This window comes from Heteronotia binoei, chromosome 13 (assembly GCF_032191835.1).
Source record: "Heteronotia binoei isolate CCM8104 ecotype False Entrance Well chromosome 13, APGP_CSIRO_Hbin_v1, whole genome shotgun sequence".
NCBI lineage: Eukaryota > Metazoa > Chordata > Lepidosauria > Squamata > Gekkonidae > Heteronotia > Heteronotia binoei.
In genome coordinates, this window is record NC_083235.1 from 50,968,278 (window position 1) to 50,993,098 (window position 24,821).

The following is a 24,821-nucleotide window of genomic DNA, read 5'->3' on the forward strand; positions in this document are numbered from 1 at the left end:
TAGAACAATGGCCATGTGTGTGTGTGAGGAGGGCAGGCAGTGCCATTTTCCTGGTCTAAATTGCTCCTCCCTGTAAGAATATGTGAATCGAGTCAGAGGAAGGCAGATCTGACTTGTGGGAAAATGCCATGCCCATAGCTTGTAAGACTATTGTGAGGTGAAAGTGTGTTATCTGGAAGTGATGCAAGCGCGCTGCCCTCACAATGCATACAAGCCAATTCTGGGTGGCATCAGGCACTGTCCTCAAAGTGCCCATGTTACCCAGAAGTGATGTGAGTACATTGCATGACATACCCACTTCATTTCGGATGATGAAAGTGCACCGGGAACAATGTCTGATGCTGCCTGGAAGTGGTGTGCACGTGTTGGGGGCTAAACATCCGAACTGAGGAGAAGCTTGGTGAGAATTTGGGAAAGGCTCCTTTCCTGAACCTCAGTCTGGGGTTTGCGAAGCGGCCAAGTTTGGTCTGAACTTTGGCTCAAATTTGGGTCTGTGCCCAAATATCAATCAGTCTCTTTGAAACTTCCATCACATGTCAGGTTATCATATAAGCTTATCATATAAGGGAAGGTGTGTGACCAGCTTGTGGGAATCCTCCCATACCCTCACCATAGACATTAGAGGCTTGGAGGATACATGGCAGAAGATGGGATGGCAGTGGGGTCTTAGAAATGATCCACAGCAGTGCACAGCACTTCAAATTGCATCTTTTTCAAAATTCAACAACATTAATAACTTCCTGTATAACTGGTGCACTGTTACTGAGAAGCACTGCCTGATATAAACGGAGTACCCCAGTGCAAATATAGAGAGAGGGTCTCCTGTTCTTGGTGAACAAAATGGAGTCTGACCAAAAGACAGGCCAAGACAACACTCCATCTAGAATAGGTAGAGTGGACCCAGTAGAGAGCCTGGTTTGGTGGGCGCCTGCAGTCTGTATCTCAGCACAATCTCACCCATTCCCCCCTCCAGAGTCCCCGCCCAAATGGGATGCATAATGGCATGGGAACTGCGGGTAAGCAGTACATTCACTCTGATCTTCTGGAATTGCCAAATGTCTCTTCCTCCAGTCTATCACCTCTACCTTGCTAAAATCCAATCTAATGCATAACTTGATTGATCCTACCTTCAAGTCTTTGATCCCTTTCCAAGTGTCAGACAAAGCCCGGTAACAAATTATGCATTTCCTCTAAACTTATCCTAGCAAAATGTGCGAGGTTTCCCAACATAGCGATTCAAGATAGCTATCTATGAGACACCAAAGACCCTTTTGTAACTACTGACCCCCATCCTCATACCCGTATAAAGTGTGGGTCAGAACCCCACCTCAGTGTGCATTCTGTAGGGCGCCATTTGCAGTCTGTACCACCCGTTACTCCTGTAATTGGGTCTATAGGACAAATTATGCTGGTCGTTCGTGCTCCTCTCCATGTATTTTTCCTTTGGACGGACGTCTCCTCTTCTGGAGCAGGTGAATATTACCTGCTTCAACAACCCTTGAATTCCTCTATATTTCTTAGACTCTTGTGTGTGTGTGTTTATACAACATATGTGTGTGTGTGCATATACATCCTCTTGATATATATCTTAAGTAAACACTATAAAAGATACAAACGTGTGGTATATTCTTGGCTGAAAACCTGAACTCTGTATTATTGAAAGCAAAGATCTTCACTCCTAATTCACTCTACCAAGTCTCTTAGCTAATTTCCCATTAAAAATAAGAGACTTTAAAGCATTGTGTGTAACAGCACCATACAAAGGAGCTGGGCCAAAACCTTTCTCCCAGATGTGCGAACATGTGCTGTTGGCAGGGAGTTTTTACATAGGGAAGGATTAAAAATGTAATATATATATATATAATTATTTAAATAATACAACAGCAGAGTTTTGTCATCTCAGACTTCTACTGGCTCATTCAGCTGCATACATAGATCATGCATAACATAAAAAAAAAAGAAAATACACTTTATAATGCCAATTATGCATATGCTGGTCTTTGATGGTTGGCACATTGCCAGCCCCTTTGCAGTGTGAACCAGATTGTTGTGTTTTCTGAAGCCAATTCCTCTTGACTCAGTTTTACAACTTTACTTTTGTTTCACTTTTTCATAGGTTTGCACTGCATGAATGTAATCAAGGGCAGCATCTCTAGGTAAACGTTTAGGTATTGTCAATGTTAGTTTGAGTCAGAAGACATTTCTCTTTAACTTCTGCCCTTTTAAAGGCTTAAATCCTAGCACAGCTTTGATCAACTATGCCAAGCACTGTCTCCAAATGAGTTGTGCTTGTCTGGAAAAGACTTAATACAAGACAACTTTAATTTTTTTCAAAATGTATGAACTACCTTTCTTTGATGTTTACAGTGTTCTTATTAAGGTGGCAAGTAGCCATCAGGGTGTTCTTTAAGGAAGAGATATAACTAATTAAATTGCAAGACAAAACAGCTTTGGAAAGACACAGACTTTGCTTTTACCTCGCAGAATTGATTTTGTAATGGTATAACATGGCTGCAAGAGATACTTACAATACAGTAAATTGCATGGTGAATTCAACTTCAGAATACGCATTCGCCTTCCTTATTTATCTGGATCTTAGTCAGTTCAACAAAAGATGAGGGGGCGTTTGTGACTCTTTAGACAGGTTGCGTTCTCCTTGAAGGATGAACTGTCACCTTGTCAATGCTTTGGTAGTGGGAATGTTCACTGAGGCTATATTCAGAGATCTCATTGGCCAATTATGTCACCTAGCCACCATAGGTCACATGATCGTGTCACATGTCTCCTCAGTGCAGGAGCACTACAGAGAGGCCTACCTGCCTGATCTGCCCGCTGCTTGTCTACTCACTTCGCTCATTCACCCACCCACTGGAGAGCTGGCTGGAATACGCTCTCTGCCTGGACTGTCAGGAAGAGCCTAGCTTGGAGGGTAGCACTATGTCCACAGCTCAACAGGATGGAAAGGGCTTGAACTGAAATTCCCCACTCCCCTGCCCCAGCATCTTGCCCCACCACCCCAAAATTTCTGACTACAGGCCCATTACTAGGCAACCCCAACAATAATGCCCAGCCTTTCAAATGTGGGTCTCTTAGACCCTATTCCGAAGCTCTAACCCAGGGGTGTCAAACGTGCAGCCCGCAGACCAAAGGGCCCCCCAAGGGCTTCAATCAGGCCCGCAGGGCTCTCTTCTCCCCCCTCTCCCCTCCTCTCCTTACGCTGTGAAGCTCCAATGCTGCTGATGTTCCCAGCTCCTTCTGCCTTCTCTTTGCAGAGGCTAAAGCAGGAGCGACATTGTAAAGAAAATGTGGAATAGATTTCCCACTCAGGCTCATTGGCAGAGCAGACCGGAATGAGAAATCCCCTCCATGTTTTCCTGGCAACTTTGTTTCAATTGAGAGGTTTAACTTCCCAGCATTCCTATGGCCAGCTGAAGTTTCCTGGATTTGTGTGCTTGCAAATCAAAAATCCATGCTCTGAATCAGCTTTGTCTCTTCTCAGTGGAGTGAGCACTAGTGCCTAGTCAGTACTCTAACTTGGGAACCCACAGCCAAAGGGGGATATTACACAGGAGAGACATTGCTAATCTGAGTAGACCCGGGGGTGGGGGGAGCTTGCAATGCCTTGCCATTTCATGTTTTCCCAGGCTAAGAGCATTTTTTATAGTTTTCTGCTGTATGATCCTTGTGCTTTTCCTCGATGTTTTATTTTTAAAATCCCACTGTAAAATCCCACTATTCCCCTACCTTTCAAATTTAAACAAATTATTGCAAGAGTTTTAAGCATGTTTGTATTTTAATTTAAAAATAATATATTTGTATTTGTATTTGCCTACGTCCTTTATAAAGTCTATATCTCCTCTATCTGGCATTACATTTAAGGACACGCATGGCTCGGCCCCACAAAGTACCATTTCTGTCAGATCCAGCCCTCTTAACAAATGAGTTTGATACCCTCTGCTCTAACCACTACACCACACTGTCTTTCATAGGGTTGCTGCTGTTGGGACAGTAGCAAGCAGCGGGGCCTAGTTCAGTCATGTAAACTGGATGGTATTAAGTCACCCAGAAGTTAATTCCAGGCCTAGGGTTTCCTGGAAATATCCCAGAATTACAACTATACTCCAGACAACAGAGATTTGTCTCCCTGGAAAAAATTACTGCTTTGGAGGGTGGACTCTATGGGCTGGAAGGGCCTTGGGTCCTCCCTGTACCTTTCTACTATCAAGAAACTGAAACCTAGAACATTATGGTTGCCTAGCAATGGCCACTGAAGGAATCCTTGGCTTGAAGCTACAGACACTCCTTTTATCATTTTCAGGTTTTTAAAGCTTCCCAGTGGTTTTTTTTTTTTTTTTTATTTCACATTTTGCAGGAAAACTAGAGTCCTTTTTAGGTTTATAGAAAAATGTCTTGCCTCTTCACAGTTCCAGTCATCAGATTTAAGTATCCAAAGATATTCTGACTTTGCTATCTTATATATATAAAACATTCGCTAATAGTGATGAACAAATGGAGCTCTCCCATTGCCTTAGTGGTGCATTCCATGCACTCCATAAACCATTGGCCCATCATGGCTCAGTCAGTGTCTTTGGCTCCCATTGACTGACTCCCCTGTCCCCACCTACTGCAGGCTTGAGGAATGTTGAGCAAACCACCAAATCAGTCTTATCTCAAACAGAGACACATCTCCAACACTTCTCTGTTGAAGAGAAGAGTTGGAGATGTGTCTCTGTTTGAGATAAGACTCTGTTTGTCAACTGGCCTCACCGACCTCTACCGTCCCATCAACAGCCTACACAGATGGCCTCCTGGCACATGCAGCCTCCAAAGGCCACAGAAATAGCCAGGGAGCTGCTGCTGTAATGTGACTAGGTGGCAAGGCCTGGCCCCACTGGGAGTGTTTCCTCAGAAGCCATGGCTCTTTCCTGTCACTTCCCCTCTCCCTCTTCTCCTCAGCCTCACCCCTAGCCAGAGGTTGTTGCTAGGCAACCAAGACTACTTTTTCAGTAAAGGGGGAGGCTTCAGGTGAATAGAATGGCATACAGTCCACCCTCCAAAGCAGTTATTTTCTCCAGGATGGGGTGAGACATCTGTTGTCTGGAATTCAATTCAGACAGGCTCAGTGCCATAGACTCAACCTGCCAAACCAGCCATTTCCTTCTGGGGAACCACTGTTGCCAATTTCCAGGTGAGGGGTGAAGATTACTCAGAATTACAACTGCTCTCCAGATGACAGACATCAGCTCCCCTGGAGGTGGTGGTGGGAAGTGACTGCCTTCACTTGTGTGGGTGGGAAGACAGCAAAGGTAGGGGACACTTATCCAGAGCCTCTTTCTACAGCCCGTTGTATTTTCCCTCACAATGGGCCTTATTCCTAGTTAGAATATAACAGGGGTGGCCAATGGTAGCTCTCCAGATGTTTTTTGTCTACAACTCCCATCAGCCCCAGCCAGCATGGCTGATGGCTGGGGCTGATGGGAGCTGTAGGCAAAAAACATCTGGAGAGCTACTGCTGGCCACCCCTGGAATATAAGATTGATAACTATGTCAACCACTGATGTAAAAAAAAAAATTACTGAAAAAGTCCCCTGGTAGAATGGGGGATTAGAATAGGGAAAATTCAGGGCAGTCCACCATGTGGAAGCCCTGATGCCTGGTGCTGAGATTTCCCAGCCCTCCTACCTCACAGGGTGTCTATTATGGGGAGGGGAAGGGAAAGGAGATTGTAGTCCACTCTGAGACTCCTTCAGGTTGTGAAGGGCAGATTATAAATCCCATCTCCTCTTGCTGTTATGGCTGTCAACAGGGAAATCTCACTAGTCTGTCCCTATGTATAAAACCCCTTTAAGTCAACAGCTGTATTGCTGACCTGATAGTTTAGTTTTTGTTCTGGCAGCTCTACTGATACTTTATCTGTTGTACTGTTATTCTGATATGAATTATAACAGGGGTGGTCAACGGTAGCTCTCCAGATGTTTTTTGCCTACAACTCCCATCAGCCCCAGCCAGCATGGCCAATGGCTGGGGCTGATGGGAGTTGTAGGCAAAAAGCATCTGGAGAGCTACCAATGGCCACCCCTGAATTATAAATATAATTATAAATTATAAGCCACTCTGAGGAAGGGTTGCAGTTGAAAACTAAGATAAATAACCCTTGTCTCAAAATGCCAACTGAATGCACTTTTAGACAAATACTAAGCCAGTTTTAACTGTACTGGATGACTGATGGGAAGACTTGTTCTGAGTATACATTTCTATGCTCGATTTTGTGAGGCTGCAGAGAGCCCTGTAGGAGAAGAGCTCTGCTGTAGGAGGCAAAAAAAAGAATCTATGCCAAATCTGTTTAGAATTGGTTGAACATTATGAAATGCCAACATGCCTTAAATCTCAAATTGATTTTTTTTACAAGCGTGTCTTATACTGCTTTGGATGTTTTCAATGTTTGTGATTTGGGAAAGCAAAACTTGATACAGGCTAGAATGCACATTCAATTCAATAATGGCTTTTCTTAAATTCTGTGTCTGTGTTACAGAATTTAACATTCTGAAGTGTCAAATTTCAGACTAAAACTAAAATCCTGCTTTCATTATTCAAGTAGTACATGCAGTTGATTTAAACTGTGCCAGTTGTATTTGCAAATGAAGCCCATATAACTTGCTTTATTTTACTCAAATTCTTTAGAATTTTTTTATTGAAAATATATTGAAGTTCTTTTCCTGTAACATTTATGAAGGACTTGGCTTGACTGAAAGCTCACGTCCTGCAGCAGATCCCTAAACTAGATCATTTTGGATACCTTTTTGCTAAAAACATCAAGAATACACTAGTATTTCCCCCACTTTAATGATGAAGATGCAACTACTGTGGGAACTGAGGGAAGATGACAGCTCTTAACTGTTTTAATCTGGGATAGCCTAGATCTGGAAGGTTTAATCAGTGGAGGCAGTGGAGGCATTTTTGTTTGCTCTGGTGAATTCTTTTTGTCACCTGGTGTGGGATGTTCTGCAGACTCTTCCCCATCTAACTCTGGGAAAGTCAGTTGCAAAGATTTTAAATCGGATTCTGTGGTGCAGACTATTCCTTTGCTCAACATCCGTGAAGTCATGGGTAGGTCACTGGGTAACGTGAAATTTTGCATCTCCTGTAATGAGTGCAAGAAGGAAATACCATGAACACAGAGGCTGTCCTTGAAGGAATTACCGTTAGGGACAAAGCACTATCAATACAGGCAGTGCTTTACAGAGATAAAGAACATAAGTTTCTGTTCAAGAATTGCTCACAGTCTGCTAGCAAAAAAATACAGATAACAAAGGATGGGGTGGAAGTGAAGGAGATAAAGGAAGAGACTGCAATGCAAGCAAATGTATTTTTCATAGCTCATTTTCATGGGTCACTCCTGTAAGCCACAGCACATGGCTGCATTTGTCTTTGAATATAATGGTTAGTTTTAACCTCACCAGCGTGCTAGGGGCCAGCAAAGGAAAGCAGAAGCACCAAAAATATTCATTTGCATATGTTTCAATTGCTTACGCACTGTAGTTGCTAGCGCATGAAAAGCTGAACAGGCCGTCCCAAACTGATTGACTTTTTGGGCGTTGATTTCACCAAAGACGTGCCGGCGGACTTTTCGCTGTGCTATTCTTCTCAGGAGTCCTTCTTCCAGATTGTGTTTAAAAAGACTCTGGAATTGCAATAGTGGAGAAAAGATAATCTGTCATGTGTAGCATGTGTAATTTAGTGTTACCCCTCTAAATGTGGTCAAAGATGCATTAGAAGTCAGCAGGCCTACTTTGCATACTTAGTACAATGATGTGATGACAGGTTTCAGTGTTAGAGATGACTGTACCATTTCTGGCTGCAGATGGGGAATGGTGTTTTTGAATGGTTCCCCCCCTTGAAAAATGTCTGCACACCAAGGAGAAAGATTTGAGCCTTCATGCATTATTTTCCTACATGCAGGGAGGTCAAGCCCACCTTCAGTTTACACCTGTGAGTCCTCTCTTTAAAAATCTGGCTCCATCTCATTGGGCTGAGAAAGTTTCAAATTTTGACTTGACTTGAAATGGTCTTTGCTGCCAGGCTTCCCTCTTCATGAACACCCAAACCTTATTTTTGCAAAGGGGGGTTAACTTGAGGGGGGGATTACTAGACACAGTTGCTAATAGTCAATGATGAGTTCTGTCCCCCTTGCCCACCATTTTCTGCCAGGAATTATGGGATATTAACTCCACCCCCCCCCCACTGAATTGAAATGCAGAAAAAACTGCAAATCCATAATCCAAGGTAGGAAATGATGGTTTAGTGGAAAAATATTTACTGCCACTGAAAAGCAATGCTGGTCAGTATTTTAGATGGCCTTAAAAGGGAATTAGACAAATTAGAAGAATAATTGCAGATTTATACCCTGCCCTTCTCTCTGAATCAGAGACTCAGAGTGGCTTACAATCTCCAATATCTTCTCCCCCCACAACAGACACCCTGTGAGGTGGGTGGGGCTGAGAGGGCTCTCACAGCAGCTGCCCTTTCAAGGACAACCCCTGCAATAGCTGTGGCTAACCCAAGGCCATTCCAGCAGCTGCAAGTGAAGGTGTGAAGAATCAAATCCTGTTCTCCCAGATAAGAGTCCATGCACAACCACTAAACCAAACTGGCTCTCTCAGTGATAGGTCCATCACTGGCTATTAGCTATGTCTGTTGACTTGTCGTCCCCCCCCCCCCATGTTTAGAAACAGTATGGCAGCTGCTGGAGGTAGATATAGGGGGTGGCTTTGGACTCTGTCTCTCCTGTGGGCTTTCTTGGGCATCTTGTCACAAACTGTGGAAAACAGTGTTGAGAAACCATTGATCTGGTCCTTCTTAAACTTCAGTGAGCATATCTACAACATAAAAGGAGTTAACTTTAATTTTCTGTTTTCTGGGAATCCTAGTAATCATAGCTCTATGAGAGGGCTAGCTGTGGAATCACACTGCTTCTTTGCTTCACAAACACATGATTTTGTCTCTGTATATAAATCCCAGCACCATGGCTGCATTTGTCTTTGAATATAATGATAGGTGTTTATTAAATGGCAATATCTTAGTCAAGTATTTTCATGGTGGATGACATTTATTTTGAACACAAAAGTCATACCTGAAACTGAATCAAGGGTACAGTGTTCTATCCAGGAGCAAAAGGAAGGAAGAAATTTGGATGCCCTTCATTTGAACAGATCCATTATTTTGCCTAATTGTTTGCTGTAATGGATTAATTAGGGAGCAAAAAGGGGGTCCTGAACATGGCAATACATTTTTCAGTCACTGGTCTTTTGAAATCATGATTCAGTAGAACTGTCTCAAATCCAAAACCACTTCTGTATCATCTAATGTTGTAGATATTTTACATATGTTCTCAGATGAATCATCAATGCATCTACATTTAGGAGACCTAAGTAAGACAGGAATTTAGGGGAATAGGAACAAGCAGACACAGTGTAAAAAAATAGCTCAGAATGGAAAGGCAGCAAACCACATCACATTAATTATTGTTTAGGTGTTTTTGGTACTGCATAATGAAAAAGTAGAAAATGCAGTAAACTCTGTCAGTGTTATGTCTTGAAACATAAGCTAAGGTACCGCATGGCGATCGCTACAGAGGCGACCCAGGCAAACCCACGAGTCCCCGGATGTAGCTCGCTATACGCCCCGCCCAACAAGATCTGTGGCGGGAAGTTTGACTGGCCAGGATTGGACTGGTCAGACTGGGGGGCAGTTCCGGGGAATGTATATAAGCGGGACCTGGCCCACGTGTTCGCTCCCTTGTAATGTACCACCGAATAAAGTATGTTGCCTTCACACCGTCTCGTCTCCCAGTACATTACAGTCTAGTTATAAAATATGACTCACCATTATTCCTAAAAAGAATAGAATAAACCACATGTTTACTAGACAGCATTATGGAATTACAAAAGGCAAGATTTGTTTGCCCTGACCTGGATGGTCCAGGCTAGTCTGTTCTCACTAGATCCTGGAAGCTAAGCTGGGCCAGCCTTAGCTAGTGCGTGGCTGGGAGATCACCAAGGAAGTTGAGGGCTACTATGCAGAGGCAGGCAATGGCAAACTGCCTTTGTTTGTCTCTTGTCTTGAAAACTCTTTGGGGTTGCTGTAAACCAGATGTGTCTTGATGGCGATTTCCACCACCACTGATTTGTTTTTCAGCTTGATACCCATTATGTTGGCAACTTAAGAAGTTTAGGATACTTCACGAGACAAGGGTGGGTAAATCAGTGGCATTGGCTGCTGCTTAGATATGCCCACAAGAACAAAACAGACTCTCACGGAGCCTAGAGCAGGAAGGGGGACCCTGTTCCTCATCCATCACTTTCAGCATTGCACTTCTGCCCACACATAGCTTAAACATGATCAATAGTTTATTCTTACAGACTCCTCAAATTGCCACTACATGATCATTTATCTCTTGGATGCACAGAATGAAGCGCTGGGTTAGGCAAAATACTCCCTCTCCCCCCTTTTGAATAGCAAATATGCATATCAATGCTGTATCACAACCCGCTTTGGAAACTCCCTTCACTTTCAAAAGGGGAGGATAATTTTCAAGAACACATCTAAAGTTTCCCTGGGCATGTGAAACTAGGTGTGATGGGCTTTGGCTCCAGCCCCGTCTATTTATCATGGCTCCACTTCAATCAAACTCCTTTAACACTTGAAGCTCTTTAATCAGAACTCACACTGGCAGCCCTTGATCCTGAAGTAAATTTTAGAGAAGGTATTGGGGAAAATGCAAGGTCAGAAACAGTAGGAAGGGCCAACTATTGTTACCTCATGCTTCCTTTGACCTGGGATGTTATTTAGTTGTGGTGTTGTCAGCTGGCTTTGTACCACGTCCTCTGAAGGAGTGTGAATAGGAGGTGCTAGTTGATGTTGATCAATTCTTGGTAACTGAGACTCTGAGGAAAGAAAACCAGAAAGTGGTAGGAAGGCTATACATAGAGTTCACTAGTAAAGTGTATGCCAGATTTCCTAAGCAAATTTGAAGCTACTAAGAGGCCCTCAGTGGGAGAAGGAGATTGTGCACCCTGTAGCTCACGAGAAGGCTGCCTATCTGCTTCCTTCTCTTTCAGTATCTTGCATCCAAACTCAGCCCTATCTCTTCTCCATCTCCTTCTAATGGTGGTAGTACGGACAAAGGGATATGGCGAGAGGAACTCTCTGTCACTCCTCTTGTCTCACAGTCTTTCATACTGACAGTCTTTCAGTGTGATGAAGAAGTGTCAAATCTGTTGGCTCTGTCATCTTAAAGCATGTGAGGACAGCAGCTGTTCAGACAGGGGAAATCCGCTCAGCATACAACTTGTCCAAAGCAACTGAGTCGAGCATTCTCTGCTGCAGTCTCTGTCCTCATTTGCAAACAGCTTGACTGAGTTACCTTCTATAATGTGCTTGATAGTGGCACCTGGTTTCCTGGGATTTGCTTTTGAGGTGAAGCCCAGAGCCAATAGAAGAGGCAGTTTCCTCTTTGTGGGTGGAAGTTTATTGTGACCAGAAATGCTGAATTACCTTTTGTGTGAACAAACAGAGACTAAGTCACAGACTCATTTGGTACTCAAGTACAGATTGACAATGTCATATGTGTAGGAATGCTGTATTCTTCTTGGATCTGTATTTCTGCCTTTTTAAGAACTGTAAAGTTGTATGATATTCAATAGGATCTGCTTCCTCCTTCACTGTGTCACTGTACTGTAAAAATATAAAACATGACTATGGATCGCCTGTTTGCCTCAGAAAGGAATGGAACGTCTATTCCACACAGAATATGACAGCTTTGGGAGGGCTGCCAGGGATAGAAAGTAAGAACAATAACGCCACAATGCAAATATATTAATGTATATTGTGTTAATGGCTTAAAATGTACAGCCACAACACATGGTTTGAACAGACTTCTGATTCAGCAACTGGAAACAGCACTGGCCAAAAAGGAAGAAATTGTATTGGTGGATTCCTTGAATAAAGCATTTGAAAAATTCTGTGGTATATTGCTTCAGCTATCTTGTCTTATGGTTTGAAGAGATGAATCTCTTCCTAGTTCATTTTATTGTGTGTATGCGTGTGTTGATGATAAACAATAAGCATTTCCTTAACTAGTTTTTGTTGAACAACATGCTGTGGAGAGTGCTTGAAGTCAGGGGAGTCATTTGGGAGTGTTGTTGTTAATTAAATTAGTGCCCCCTGAGAAATTAAAATGCTCCTCAACTTAAAAATCCTGGCTATGGACCAGCTTGAAGCTAGTTAAACCGTGTTGCTGAAAGGAACTGTTTGGGCAGAAAAAGATAAAGAAATAGATGTTTTGGGGCTGGCTGTCAAGCACTCGTGGGGGAAGGTTTTTGCAAGGATGGTTGGGCAGGGGGGGGCTTTAACTGCTTTAAGAGTAATGCTGCCTGCATTGTGCCTACTTATTCCCAAAAGTAAGTTCCTAAGTAAACAGTTCTTTAAAAAAAAAAAAACAACCCTGCTTGTCTATGATGATCTTTTCTCACAGTGAAACTGCTCCTGCAAAGCTTTCATTGAGCTTCCTACCATGGGGAAAATAGCAAGTATGAAACACTAGGATTGGTAAATTGGTGACCAGCTGTTATGTAGTAGAGTCCATTAATTTCTAAAGGAAAGAGATACTTCTGCTGAAGATCCTCATAGGTAAAGTCAAAGCATTGCCCCTTGGATCCTGAACAGTAGACTGTCACTCAAACAGCACATTCTGTAGCATCAGAGATAATGAAAACTCACACCTTTTTATTATATCAATTGATCTTTCTGACATTTCAGAAATACTCATTTCACCAGTTGTTCAGTTGACTTGTGGGAGATAATTATATTTGATACAGGTGGGGAATTATCCACCAGCTTCTGCATGTGTTAATATTGATTCAAGCAGTTATTAGCTCAATTAAAGGAAAGAATACATCATCTGTGTGCAACATGTAGCTACATTCAGCATGGCAAACTTATAATTTTCTTGACATTCATAGAAGACTGTGCTGTTTCTGTTTACTGCCCATCCCCCCCTTTATGGTTTTAAATGGCATTATGTTGTAGCACAGTTAAGGGACCCTCATCGTTTTTGATCCCATTCCCTATTGTAGACTCTTACCCTTTGCGCCTAGATTCTGACTTTGTAACTGTTACTTGAAACAAGATGGCATGGCATGAAGCTCAATTTTGGGGTGATTGAAATATGAATTTCAGCTTTCTCAAGCTCACCTTGAGTGAAGTCTACATCACTCTGAAGATTTAGCCCAGCTTGGCATGTGCTTGTTTTGACCCCAAAAACATGAACCCATGAAACTTCCCCTCCTTGATCCTTAATTACTTGGCAGAGGCAGCAGACAGAAGATTTATTTATTTATTATTTATTTATTTGGCTTATATCCTGCTGAAGCAGGCTCAGGGCAGCTTACTTGTCACAAAATATTTATTTACGGCAAAAGCCAGCATCCTAAACAAAAAGAATATCTATACAGAGATAATTTGTGGCTAGGTTCTTCATTAAACCTGAAAATGCTATGGAAGTGTGTCAGAATGAAACCATAGGGCATGTATATTTCAAAGACCTTTGGTGGCCCTTGTCTGTATGGAGGGCTTAATGTAGGCCTCTGCTATGGGTCCTTGTTGCAGGACCGGATCTACATGTTTTTTGAGGGGGGGGGGCAAAATTTAAAAATGGCACCCCTTATGGGTCGTTCTGTCTTATGGTCCCATAGAATACAATGGACTCCATACCCAATTTGGTGCCCCCCCTCCGTCGACGCCCGGGGCAAGCACCCCCCTCTGCCCTCCCCTGGATCCAGCCCTGCCTTATTAGATATGGCACAGGAAAAAGTGATGTTGGAGGAAGATTCACAGAAGAGGCCTTCATACCTCAGTCTGCTTCTAATTGCATCATTGGAATCTGAATTTTGGAATGGAACAGTGAATTTGTCATATACTATTTTTGATTTATTTTGAAACTAAGTTATTATAGTAAACCTGAATCTGAGTCAACCTGTGAGAAGCAGCTGGAAATTCCACCATGTTTTCATGACTCAGAATGTCTGTGAGATGATGGAAGCAAATAGACTCCCAGTAAGACATTTTCATGCAATTTCTCTAATTCTCCTGACTCATTCCTTAGGTTCACAGCATGCTAATTATCTGGGAGATGAGAAAGCACGTCTGGCTGAGTTATTACCAAAGACACAAAAGCCTCAGTCTAGGAGAGAAGTGAAGAAGTTGAAGGTGCATGTCTGTCTTTTATCCTCTCTGGATTATACTAGCAGTGAGTGCTTCCATGCTGTTTTTATTTTCCTTGCAGATTTCCAAGCTAGTTACTCATGATGTGTGCCAAGTTGTGTGATGTGTGCCAGTTTGGTGTACTGATTAAGTGATGTGTTTGAGAGTTAAGTGCATAGAGTGTGGTTAAGTGCACTGTGGTTAAGTGCACAGACTCTAATCTGGGAGAACCAGGTTTGATTCCCCACTCCGCCACATGCACCTGCTGAATAACCTTAGGTCAGTCACAGTTCTTGAAAGAGCTGTTCTGCTTAAGACCAATTCTCACAAGAGCTCTCTCAGCTCCACCTACCTCACAGGGTGTCTGTTGTGGGAAGGGAAGGAGATTGTAACCCACTCTGAATGAAGGACAGGGGTATAAATCCAATCTCCTCCTTCTCCCCTCCCCCTTTTCCTCTTCTTCACAAATTGCAATGTACACAGGTTGAGTCTCGGTTTCCATGCTGTGTAATACCCATGTTTGACATGCAGATTCCCCTCAGTTTTCCCATTTGGATTGTGACGGTCATGTGTGTAGAGAAGAGGCTTCTGCATTCCCTCCACTTTTCCTGAAATAATCTGGGGTGTATGGCACTACTTGCCTTGTGTCCAGAGGTCAGGCTTTTGCCCTTCCTCCCAGACTTGACCTCCTGCCCAGTAGGGAGCCTCCCGACCACAGCCAGCCAACCAGTGAGTCAACCATCACCACTTTCACCGTCAGGCGGAAGCCAGCAGGCCCAGCAAACCCCTCCCCTTCTGTTGAGGGAAATCTCTTGTGGGAAGCCACTACAGTCTACAGGTCTCTCAAGGGAAAACTCAAGGGCACCAATAAAACTGAGGGCTTGTTGAAGGGAGGGTGTGGGGACTGGAAGGATGGGGAATTAAGGAAATTGACACATTTGTACCAGGGAGGAAGAGCTTGGTGCCTGACGCAGACAAGAGAGACAGAAAAGACTGCAAGAGCAAGGTCTGATCAGGGCCGGCTCGCCCGCTAGGCAAACTAGGTAGTTGCCTAGGGCACCGGGAGGTGCAGGGCGCCGAATTGGGCTCCCCCCTCCTGGCATTCATGGCAAACACTTAGTTTGCCTGCCTGCCTCATCCTCGTCTTCATCCTCGCCGCCCTCCCTTGCTACCACCGCTGTCCCACCCCATCGCCACGGCTGCTCCTTTTGTTCTCGGTGCGGCTGGAGCAGCTTCTAATCCTTTGAAGATCCCGCGAGAAGAGACTTCGCTCCCCCTCACTTCTGCTTCTGGGAAGGAGGGGGAGTGAACTCTCTTCCCGCAGGTTCTTCAAAAGATAAAATACTGCACTAGCCTCATTGAAGAAGGGGGTGACGGCGGGGAAGGACTAGCCTTGGAGGTGGCAAAGGAAAAGGGAAAGGAAAGTGGGCAGGGAGACCAGTTTCGGTGGGTGGGGGGGGTGGCTGCAGGGAAGGACCAGCTGGGGGGGGGAGGAAGAAATGCAGCACTGAAGGAAAGGAGGGTGGCGGCGGGGTAAGGACCAGCCAGGGGGGTGGTGGTGGAGAAGAAGGGAAGGGAAAGAGGGCGGGGAGACCAGCCTTGGTGGGTGGGGGGGTGAAAGGAAGGAGGGCGATGTGGCTGCAGGGAAAGACCAGCTGGGGGGGGGAGGAGCACTGAAGGAGGGTGGGGGCGGGGTAAGGACCAGCCTGGAGTGGGGTGGGGGGTGAAGGGAAAGAAAGGAGGGTGGTGGGGAAGAACCAGCCTGGGGGGGCGAAGGGAAGGAGAGCAGTGGGGGGCAGGGAGCCTGCCTGGGGCACCACCTGCCCACAGGCCGGCGCTGGGTCTGATGGGGACTCATGTGTTTTCAGCCTCCCCGCTGACCCTGTCTGAAGTATGGTGTCTGACCCTTAAACTGCATCCTGGAGTAATCTCCCAACCCCTCCCATGTTCTGCTACCTGAAGACTTTGACAGCTTGTTTGGTAATCCATGCCTATGCAAATAGGTTTCTCAGTGGGCCAAATAGCTGAAGCTTCTATGTGCTTATGAGAATTGAGGAGAACAAGCAAGTCACATGAGCCAATGACACAGGATACAGGATAGTGGGGGTGTAAACTTGGGGAGGGGGCAGTAAGACTCATGGCCCCACTGGGATTTCCCAGTGTGGGTAACATTCCCTTGGGACTTGGGGTCCTCCAGTATTTCCCAGTGGAAGCAACCTCCTCCCCCAAGCTAGCACCATGAAGCTTCTCAGACTGTGAAATTCAGTTAGTCCTGTTTGTAGCAACTTAGCATGTTTATAGGAGGCACAGAGCTGGTTTTGCTTGCCTATTTTTGTAAAGATCAGAGGGGGAGAGAACCTTTAGTGGATTATACTGCCTGTGAAATAGTGGTATACCAAGGGTGTGGCAGGGTGTGTGGTCCGCCCGGGTGCAGCTTGAGGAAGGCTTTTGATGGGGGCCAGAATCATGCATCCAGCATTTTAAAAATGCAGTTCTGGCTGTAGCCACTAGGGGCACAGGAAGTCTGAGCATAGCAAAAACATTCTAGATTAACTTCTGCTCCAAGACTAAAGAAAACTCGCTTAACAACAAGGGAGCCAGCACACTGATAGGAATTACAGTAATTGCCAGCCTGTATTTTTTTTCCAGTAGTCTAGCTCTATCCCCTTTCCTTGGCCTGAATGGGAGTCTCTATCTTAACTACCCATTCATCCTTGCCAACTTTCCTCAGTTCTCTTGTCTGTGTTAAACTGCTCTCAGTCAGGGCTGAATTCCGAAACTGTCAGTACTTGACTCTTCTCAGCTAGGGCTGAAATGAGACTGAATTCTTCTCAGCATCCAGTTCAGAAGTCTTTCTTTGCTCAACTGATGCTAACCAATCAGATTGCTTGGAGCGGCCTGTCACTCAAGGCTCTCTCTTTCTGTGAAGAATTAACCCATTACAATCCTTCAGCTGTTTGTATAGTTCTTCTGACTTAAGCTTTTAAAAATGTGCATTCCATCACAGATAACATTACAAAGAGTTATGAATGATATAAAAGAAGGAACGACAATACCTTTGACATGAAAAGAGACGTATATAATGTTAATATATAGAGAAGGTAGTGATGCAATGCTACCATAGTCATATGGACCTATCTGTCTACTGAATGTAGATTATAAAACTTTGCCTCAGTATGGGCAGAAGTACTAAGAAAATGCATACCAAATTTAATACACAATGATTAAACAGGCTTTGTACCAAAGAGGCATATAAAAGATAATATATGATTCATAATAGATGCAGTAATAGATGCAATCATTTGCGAACAAGTAAAGAAGGAAAACAGTATTTTTATTTCTGGATGCAGAAAAAGCATGATATTGAATGCAATATGGGCTGTGGCCCTGAATTCTGGAACTGGATGACAGGTATCCACTCAAACCAACAAGCAAAGATTTTAATAAATGGAAAATTAACAGAAGCAATTCTAATTGAAAAAGGAACATGCCAAAGTGTTGTCACTCCTTGTCACTCCTGCTATCTATCCTAGCAATAACTTTAGCTACAAAGATTAGACAAGATACATGGATCAAAGGAATAAAAGTGGATGATGTAGAATTTAAAATGAAAAGCTATGCAGGCAATGTGGTTCTAACAGTCTTGAACCCATAAAAATTGTTCCAGTACTACCAAAACTTTTTATTTTTATTTCACATACTACCTATTCATATATGAGAATATTGATAGAGTAGCAAAGCAGATAAATTTATTTGGAATGGCAAGAAACCAACAATAATCTTTAAAATATTACAAAATGGAAAAAAGAGAGGAGGGTTAGCAGTTCCAAATATAAAATTATATTATTAAGCATCAGGCCTGGTTTGGATTGCAGATTGAATTAATGTACGGTAATATGGTAAATGGTCAGGGGGAAATCAAGTCCTGGCAAGATATTAGAGATGAGGGAATCAATATTCAATGGTTGCTATATTATCAATCAGTTTCAAGGCCAGGGCTATTTTTTAGCAGGAACATACAGGAATAGCGTTCCAGATGGCTTGGCATCAGGGGGTGTGGCCTAATATGCAAATGACTTCTTGTTAGGCTTTTTCTAAAAAAAAAAAGCCCTGTTCAAGGCTAAAGAAGATTATAAACATAGAATGTGGAGCTCTAAGAGATATGACTGGTTTAGAACAGCTGATTATAAAACAAAAAGACCATCTACTATGATGGATATATACGTATTAGTTCAGCTAGAAACAGAAGAAGAATCAGTGAAAAAGTATGATTAAATGGATGCAGAATTTTAGAGAGCAGATACCTATGCATCAATGGAAATGCGTATGGGATAAAAGAAATTAAGTTTACAGCCAGTCAGGCATTAAGAGAAAACTGGTACAAAATGTTTTAGATGTTATATAATCCCAAAGGATATTGAGAAAATAGACAAAAACTATGGAGGAAAATGCTGGAAATGTCAAGACATAGATGGAACCTTTTACCATATCTGTGGACTTGTAAAAAAAGCAAAAAAAAAATGGAAGAAAAAATGCAGAACATATTAAAATTTAAATTCTTTATGGAAGCTAAAAATATGCTATTAGGTATACTGCCCAAGAAATTACCAAAATTTTTGAAAGAGATATTCAAATATATGATGACAGTGGCTAGAAGTATCTGTGCAGCAAACTGGAAATTAGATGTCTGTTCAAGCTTAGAAGAATGGGAAAATACACTTGCCGACTATGAAGTAATGGTGATATTAACAACCTGTTTGAGAAACAGATCACAATTACAAAATCTGAGAGAGATGGAGTGTGTATTATGAAAGCAGAAGACAAATTTAGAATGTGGAACAGTTTAAAACTTGTCTATAAATGAAGTTAGTCCTATAAATGAGTTCAGTTAGACTTGCTTCTCTGAATACATATTTAGGATCATCCTTTACGTGTTTGCAAAATGGGGGTAGGACAGCAGTGCATGACATTGTCTGAGGCTTGCCTGCAGCATGTGCTTCTCTGTATCTCAGTGGAGCCATCTCTGTTGCTTTGTTTCTCTGGCAAGTAACACAACATATGCCTGGAGTTGAGTCAAGAGGTGGAGGATGGGCCTCTGTATGCCTACAGCACCTAATTATATCATCATGAATTGTCTGATGCCTTTATGCTAGGACCATCCTTGATTCTTTTCCAGATGTTCTATAGAACTCTCAAATAAATTAAGAATTAGATGCTGGCATAGGTTTACCTTTTACTTCTAGAAGCACTTCTTTTAACATGACACTGACTTCTACTGTATCAGAGCTTTGGTCCATCAAAGTTAGCATTGTCTACTCAGACTGGCAGCAGCTCTCCATGGTCTCAGGCTGAAGTTTTTCATATCACCTCCTATCTTTTTGGAGCCTATTCAAATCAGTTTCACAGTTTCTCAGCATGTATTTGTGAGCTATTGGAACTATTTAAATCTAAATTAACGCAAGTATGCAAATTCCTTCACTGTAATTTCTGGGATAGGAATATTCCTTGGTATGTGTTTGAATTACACTACCAAGAAGAGCCCAGAGGTCCACTGGCAGCCTAAGTAGGAGAGAAATTCATGTTTATATTACTATTATGGAGTCAGTTTAATCTGGAGCTACAATACCTTATATGTAATCCATCTTCCTGGAGATCACATTGTACAAAATAAACCCAAACCTCATTTTGCAGCTGTGCATTCCTTAACTGAAAAGGGCAGTGTAGTCCCTGTCTACTGCTTAGCAGTATGTCAGGCCTTTGCAATCTAGTGAATAGCTTGGCAGTTCCATGAAGCATTCTGCCTGTTAGAACCATCTGTTGCTAACCCCATCCTGGTATGAAATCCTCCCGTTTCGTATTTCTACTATTTCAAATATTTGTCTGTTGGCTGCCATAGGACTTCTGACAGAGGAAGGACTTGGAGATCTGGATGGAGTCATTGCATTCCTTACTCTGGAAGGCTTTGGGAACTCTTGTTTCCTTGTTTTTTTAAACTCTGCAATAAGAGCATTTTGATTGTTCTAAAGTGGAACAGATTGAGCAGCCTACTGAGATTTGGGTAAAGTTTATTATTTTTGCCTGGAATTCGGTGAGCACATACACAGATCTTACCATACAGTTAAGCAAGAACCACATGTTGCAGAGAATGCAATCTTCTTGTCTTCTCCCTCCTTCCCTCCCTCCCTCATATTGGGTGATAGTTCATTTCATTGGCTGCTGTTTGCAGGGAAACCTGAAGTATGGTGATCTCATGTCACATTTCTGTAGCTTTACAAAAGAGAGGTGGAAAGTAGACAGAGCTGTTGCTTTCAGCCATATATTTCTCCATAAGAGGTAGTTTACATTTCAGCCTTCCTAGAGGATTCATAGGAGCCCCAGAAGCACCTTAAAGACTAATAACATTTTTTCAGCATAAGTTTTTATGAGTCAGAGCCCATTTATGAGTCAGACCCCAACCAGTGGGCAGATACATTTATACTAAAAGCTGCAAACAGCAAACAGGTGTGAGGGGGGATGTTACAAAGAAGGGCACGTTTAAAACAAGGATCAACCAAAAGAACAATTAGTCCACTCAGAGTGGGTGAGAACCATTCTTAACTGTTGATAGATAGGCAAAACAGGATTGTAGGGATGCTAGCCTTCAGGTGGGACCTGGGGATTCCCTGGAATTACAGCTCATCTCCAGACTACAGAGTTGCCTTGGAGAAAATGGATGATTTGGAGGGTGGACTCTGACACTATACACCACTGAGGTCCATGTCCTCCCCAGACTCCATCTCCAAATCTCCAGGAGTTTTCCCAACCTGAATCTAGCAACCTTACCCGCCCTCCCCCCGCCCCACTACTGGTGGCCAGTAGGGACCTGGTAACCCTACAGGAATCACCTACTTGTCTGGAATAACCAGTAGAGCAAAAACTCTGCATCATTTAGGGGGAGTTAGAGGCCACCCTGCTCCCATAATTCCAAACCATAAGTGATTGTTTTCCAGTGGTTCAACATGAATAACATGTCTTTCTCCCCTACTGTTAGCAAAAACAGCTGGGTCTGAGGTGGCAGTCCATTTCAATCAGGCAAACAGGGGTGGGGGAAGTTAAACCCACTTTCCCAGTGTTCTGTCCCTGTTCAAAATTACCCCGCCCTACCCCCTTGGCTGCTTTTAATGCAAACGACTTGATGGAATTTCAGTTATGAACATCCTGCTTAAGTTAGTGTTATAAACAATTAAACAGGTCCAATTATAAACTTGGCTTTTAAAAAAAAATCTTTCTCTTTCTGTATATGTGCAATGCATGTGACTGACTGACTGGCATTGATAACATTACATGATTTTTATGAGGAATAAAAAAAACTAATCTCCACAAATGTTCTAAAATATACTGCTATTTTCCAACAACAGGTAATATCCATTTCCCATGTAACAGATGAGAGAAACTTTGCCGGTATCACTGTTACTACTTTTAAAACAGAAATGAAAAGGGCTGGAGACAGAACACGCACAGTAGTCTCTTCCCATATGAGTCCCACGGGATCCTATGATTAGGGAACCAATATCTCTTGGTGGCCCCGGCCTCAGGGATGTCCAAATTGCCGCAGCTAAGGCCAGGGCTTTTATGGCCCTGGCCTCTGCCTGGTGGAATGAGCTCCCTCAGAGATTAAGGTCCTACAGGACCTATTACAGTTCTGCAGGGCCTGCAAACAGAGCTTTTCCACAGGGCCTTCAAACCAGCGGGCATTGCCTTGCTATTCAGCCTCCCCTACGGCTTAGGATAGAGATGGGCATGGAATGTGAAAATGGTGGTTCATTTTGTTTCATGGTTCATTGGGTTGCCCAATTCATTGGCTTGTTTCAGTTCATTTTTTTTTCCAGTTTCCTGAACCAATCTGTGGTTTGTTGGTTTGTTTGGTTTGGGAAGGAGTAGAATGGCCCGAGTGGGCTAGGTATGCCAAACTTGCAGCAAACTCTTCAGTGGACTCTCCTCTACTTTCTCGCCAAGTCTGGTGAGAACTGGATCTCGGGGGGCTGTTACAACCCCCCCCAAAGCAGGTGCCGCTAGCTAGTTTGCTAGTTTGGGAAGTAGAACAGCCCCCCAGTGGGCTAGAGAAACAAAACTGGCACCAAACTCTTCATGGGCTCTCTCTACCTGCCAGACGGTCTTGAAAAATGAACAAAAAATGACTCAAATTCAGGCATAATGTGATCAAATGAACCGGTTTGGGATGAACCACATATGGGCACATTTTGAGCATGAATTGAGATTCATGGTTCATTTCATGCCCATGCCTACCTTAGGGCCTTGAACTGACTATGTAGTTGTTGTTGGTCTATGCTGAGGCACTGTTTATTATGCTGAATTTTTAGACATTTTAATTTGTGAGTTTTAAATGTTGTGGTTTTAATCTGCTATTAACATATGATGAAACACACCCTCCCTGTGGAAAGGATGGAATACAAATCTAATGAAATAAATAAATAAAGATAGGGCTGCCAACTCTGGGTTGGGAAATTCCTGGTGATTTGGGCCTGGAGATGGGGGAGGGCAAGGATTGGGGATAGGGTTCTCAACCTTCATGTGGGTCCTGGAGATCTCCTGTTATTAAAATTGACCTCCAGATTATAGCAATCTGTTCTCCTGGAGAAAATGGCTGTTTTAAAGGGTGTACTCCATGGCACTGTAACCTGCTGAAGTCTTTCCCCTCCTTAAACCCCATCCTTGCCAGGCTCCACCTCCCAATCTCCAGGTATTTCCCTAACCAGTTTTTGAAACCTTTTTTGGGGAACTGAGGGACCTCAGTGGTGTCAGGATAAGCCTGCCATGTTTTGAAATGGACATGAACTGGTAGTATTGCTTGCTTTGAACTCTGCAACTTTGCTTCCTGAAGAAGCGTATGTCTAAAAGCTAAGACATGTGCAGGTGGGATGGGGAGAAAATATACTTTGTAGTTGATTGTATTCCAGACATAGCTATCACACTGCTCTGACAACGGAACAGTAAGATTTACCTTGATGCTCTAAATATCCCTAGGTACCACCTTCTGTGAGAACCAGTGGTTTGCTGGGCAGAGAATCTTTGTTTGTGCTTTTTTGACTATAATTCTAAGTAAACATATTGCTTTCATCATTCCTGGCTTTGGCTGTCTACAACACAAGGCCATGCTCTGTATATGATTCCAATAAACCTTTTACTCTTTTGCTTTCAGAACAGGTCGTTTGGATCAATAACTGGCACAACCTTACGCTTGTCCAATTCCAGCCTCCAGAGAAGCCCTTTTTTCCAGGTGAATATCTCTGGAGATCATTTGTAATTTTGGGAGATCTTCACACCTCACCTGGAGGTTGGCAAATTTAAGCTATCATGTTAAGAGCAACACAACCTAACCCTCTAGCAAAAATAAAATGGTGGAGCAAGCTTTACTGGTGTTTCTCATTTAAAAATATCAAGATTGAGGAGGAGTCTCATTTTCAATGCTACAAAGAAGGGCATTCAGCCAGTTAACAATTATATCTAAAGGAATGAATATAAAATCATCCTTAAGAGGGCATAAACTGGCAGAACTTTTCAGCAGTTGGCTAGATTTAACTGTCTGATTAGCTGTCTTCTATGTACTGTGTCTAAGAAGTGTTTACAAGTAATGGTTTCCAGGCTAACCACTGATGCCATTGTAGCTACTGGCCTATAATCAAGACAAGTCTGGAATGATTTGGGTAGTATTCTCATACACACCCTCTGGCATACCCTCTCATACACATCCAACTGGCACGCTTCTTTTCCAAATCAGAGCAGAGGGAGAAGCATAAGAGGATGGCAGCAGCTGCTCTCTCCTTTTGAAAAATGAAGGGAAGGTTAGGAGTGAGTCATTCCTGAGAACTTTTCCTTCTGGTTAAAGGTTGAAAAGAGATTGCTCCCTTCTGAGACAACAGGAGAGTAGAATATATCTATTTCTTCATTAAGGTGATAAAAGATCAGTAAGTTCTAAGAGTGGCTTTGGGTTGTATATTGCCACGCTTGTTGACAAAAGCATGGCACTTGGCCTCATAAATCCAAAGTTACACCTGAAGGGTATGCTTCTAGCATCGACTGAAAGATGTGTCACCGGGAATTCATGTTTTTAAAATGACTTTGCATGTAGGCAGTGTTTGAAAAAAATGTGGCTTTGGATATGATCTCAAAGGGATCTAATGGTTCATCCAGCTCTTCCTTCTGTTTCATGACCCCCTAACTAACCCAGCAATCTGCTCTTAAAAGCATCCATAATACTTTACAGTATCCCTAGGTCATCTATTCAAGTGCTCTACCACTGTTTCAAATTGAAAACTAAAAATGATCAAAATGAGGAACTGGTATCTTTTAATCTGCTATTTGAGACCACTGTGTGTCAGACCAGAGTGAACACAGAGAATAGCCCCTTGTCATCCTTAAGATCACTTTTATGACCGTGGAGAATGTTATTAGGTCTCTTCTCAGTTACACAAATTGTATTTGGGATATATTCACCAACTCAAGTTAAATTCCAGTGTATCTTGGTAGTAATCGGTTGCCAAGAAAAGTGAATATCTATCCAT

The 24,821-nt window shown here is 43.0% G+C and overlaps 1 protein-coding gene across 1 annotated transcript in view; it reads right to left on the bottom strand.

The window, feature by feature from the left end:
• Positions 1–6,804: 6,804 nt before the first annotated feature.
• The window catches only part of LOC132581052 (uncharacterized), a 41,927-nt gene continuing 23,910 nt past the window's right edge, over positions 6,805–24,821 (bottom strand). Inside the window, exons 6-8 of the mRNA XM_060252090.1 lie at positions 10,816–10,943; positions 7,535–7,681; positions 6,805–7,141 (exon numbers count right to left, since the gene is read on the bottom strand). Coding sequence (XP_060108073.1) covers positions 6,824–7,141; positions 7,535–7,681; positions 10,816–10,943 — 593 coding nt within the window. The 3' untranslated portion in view covers positions 6,805–6,823. The remainder of the gene's footprint in view (positions 7,142–7,534; positions 7,682–10,815; positions 10,944–24,821) is intronic.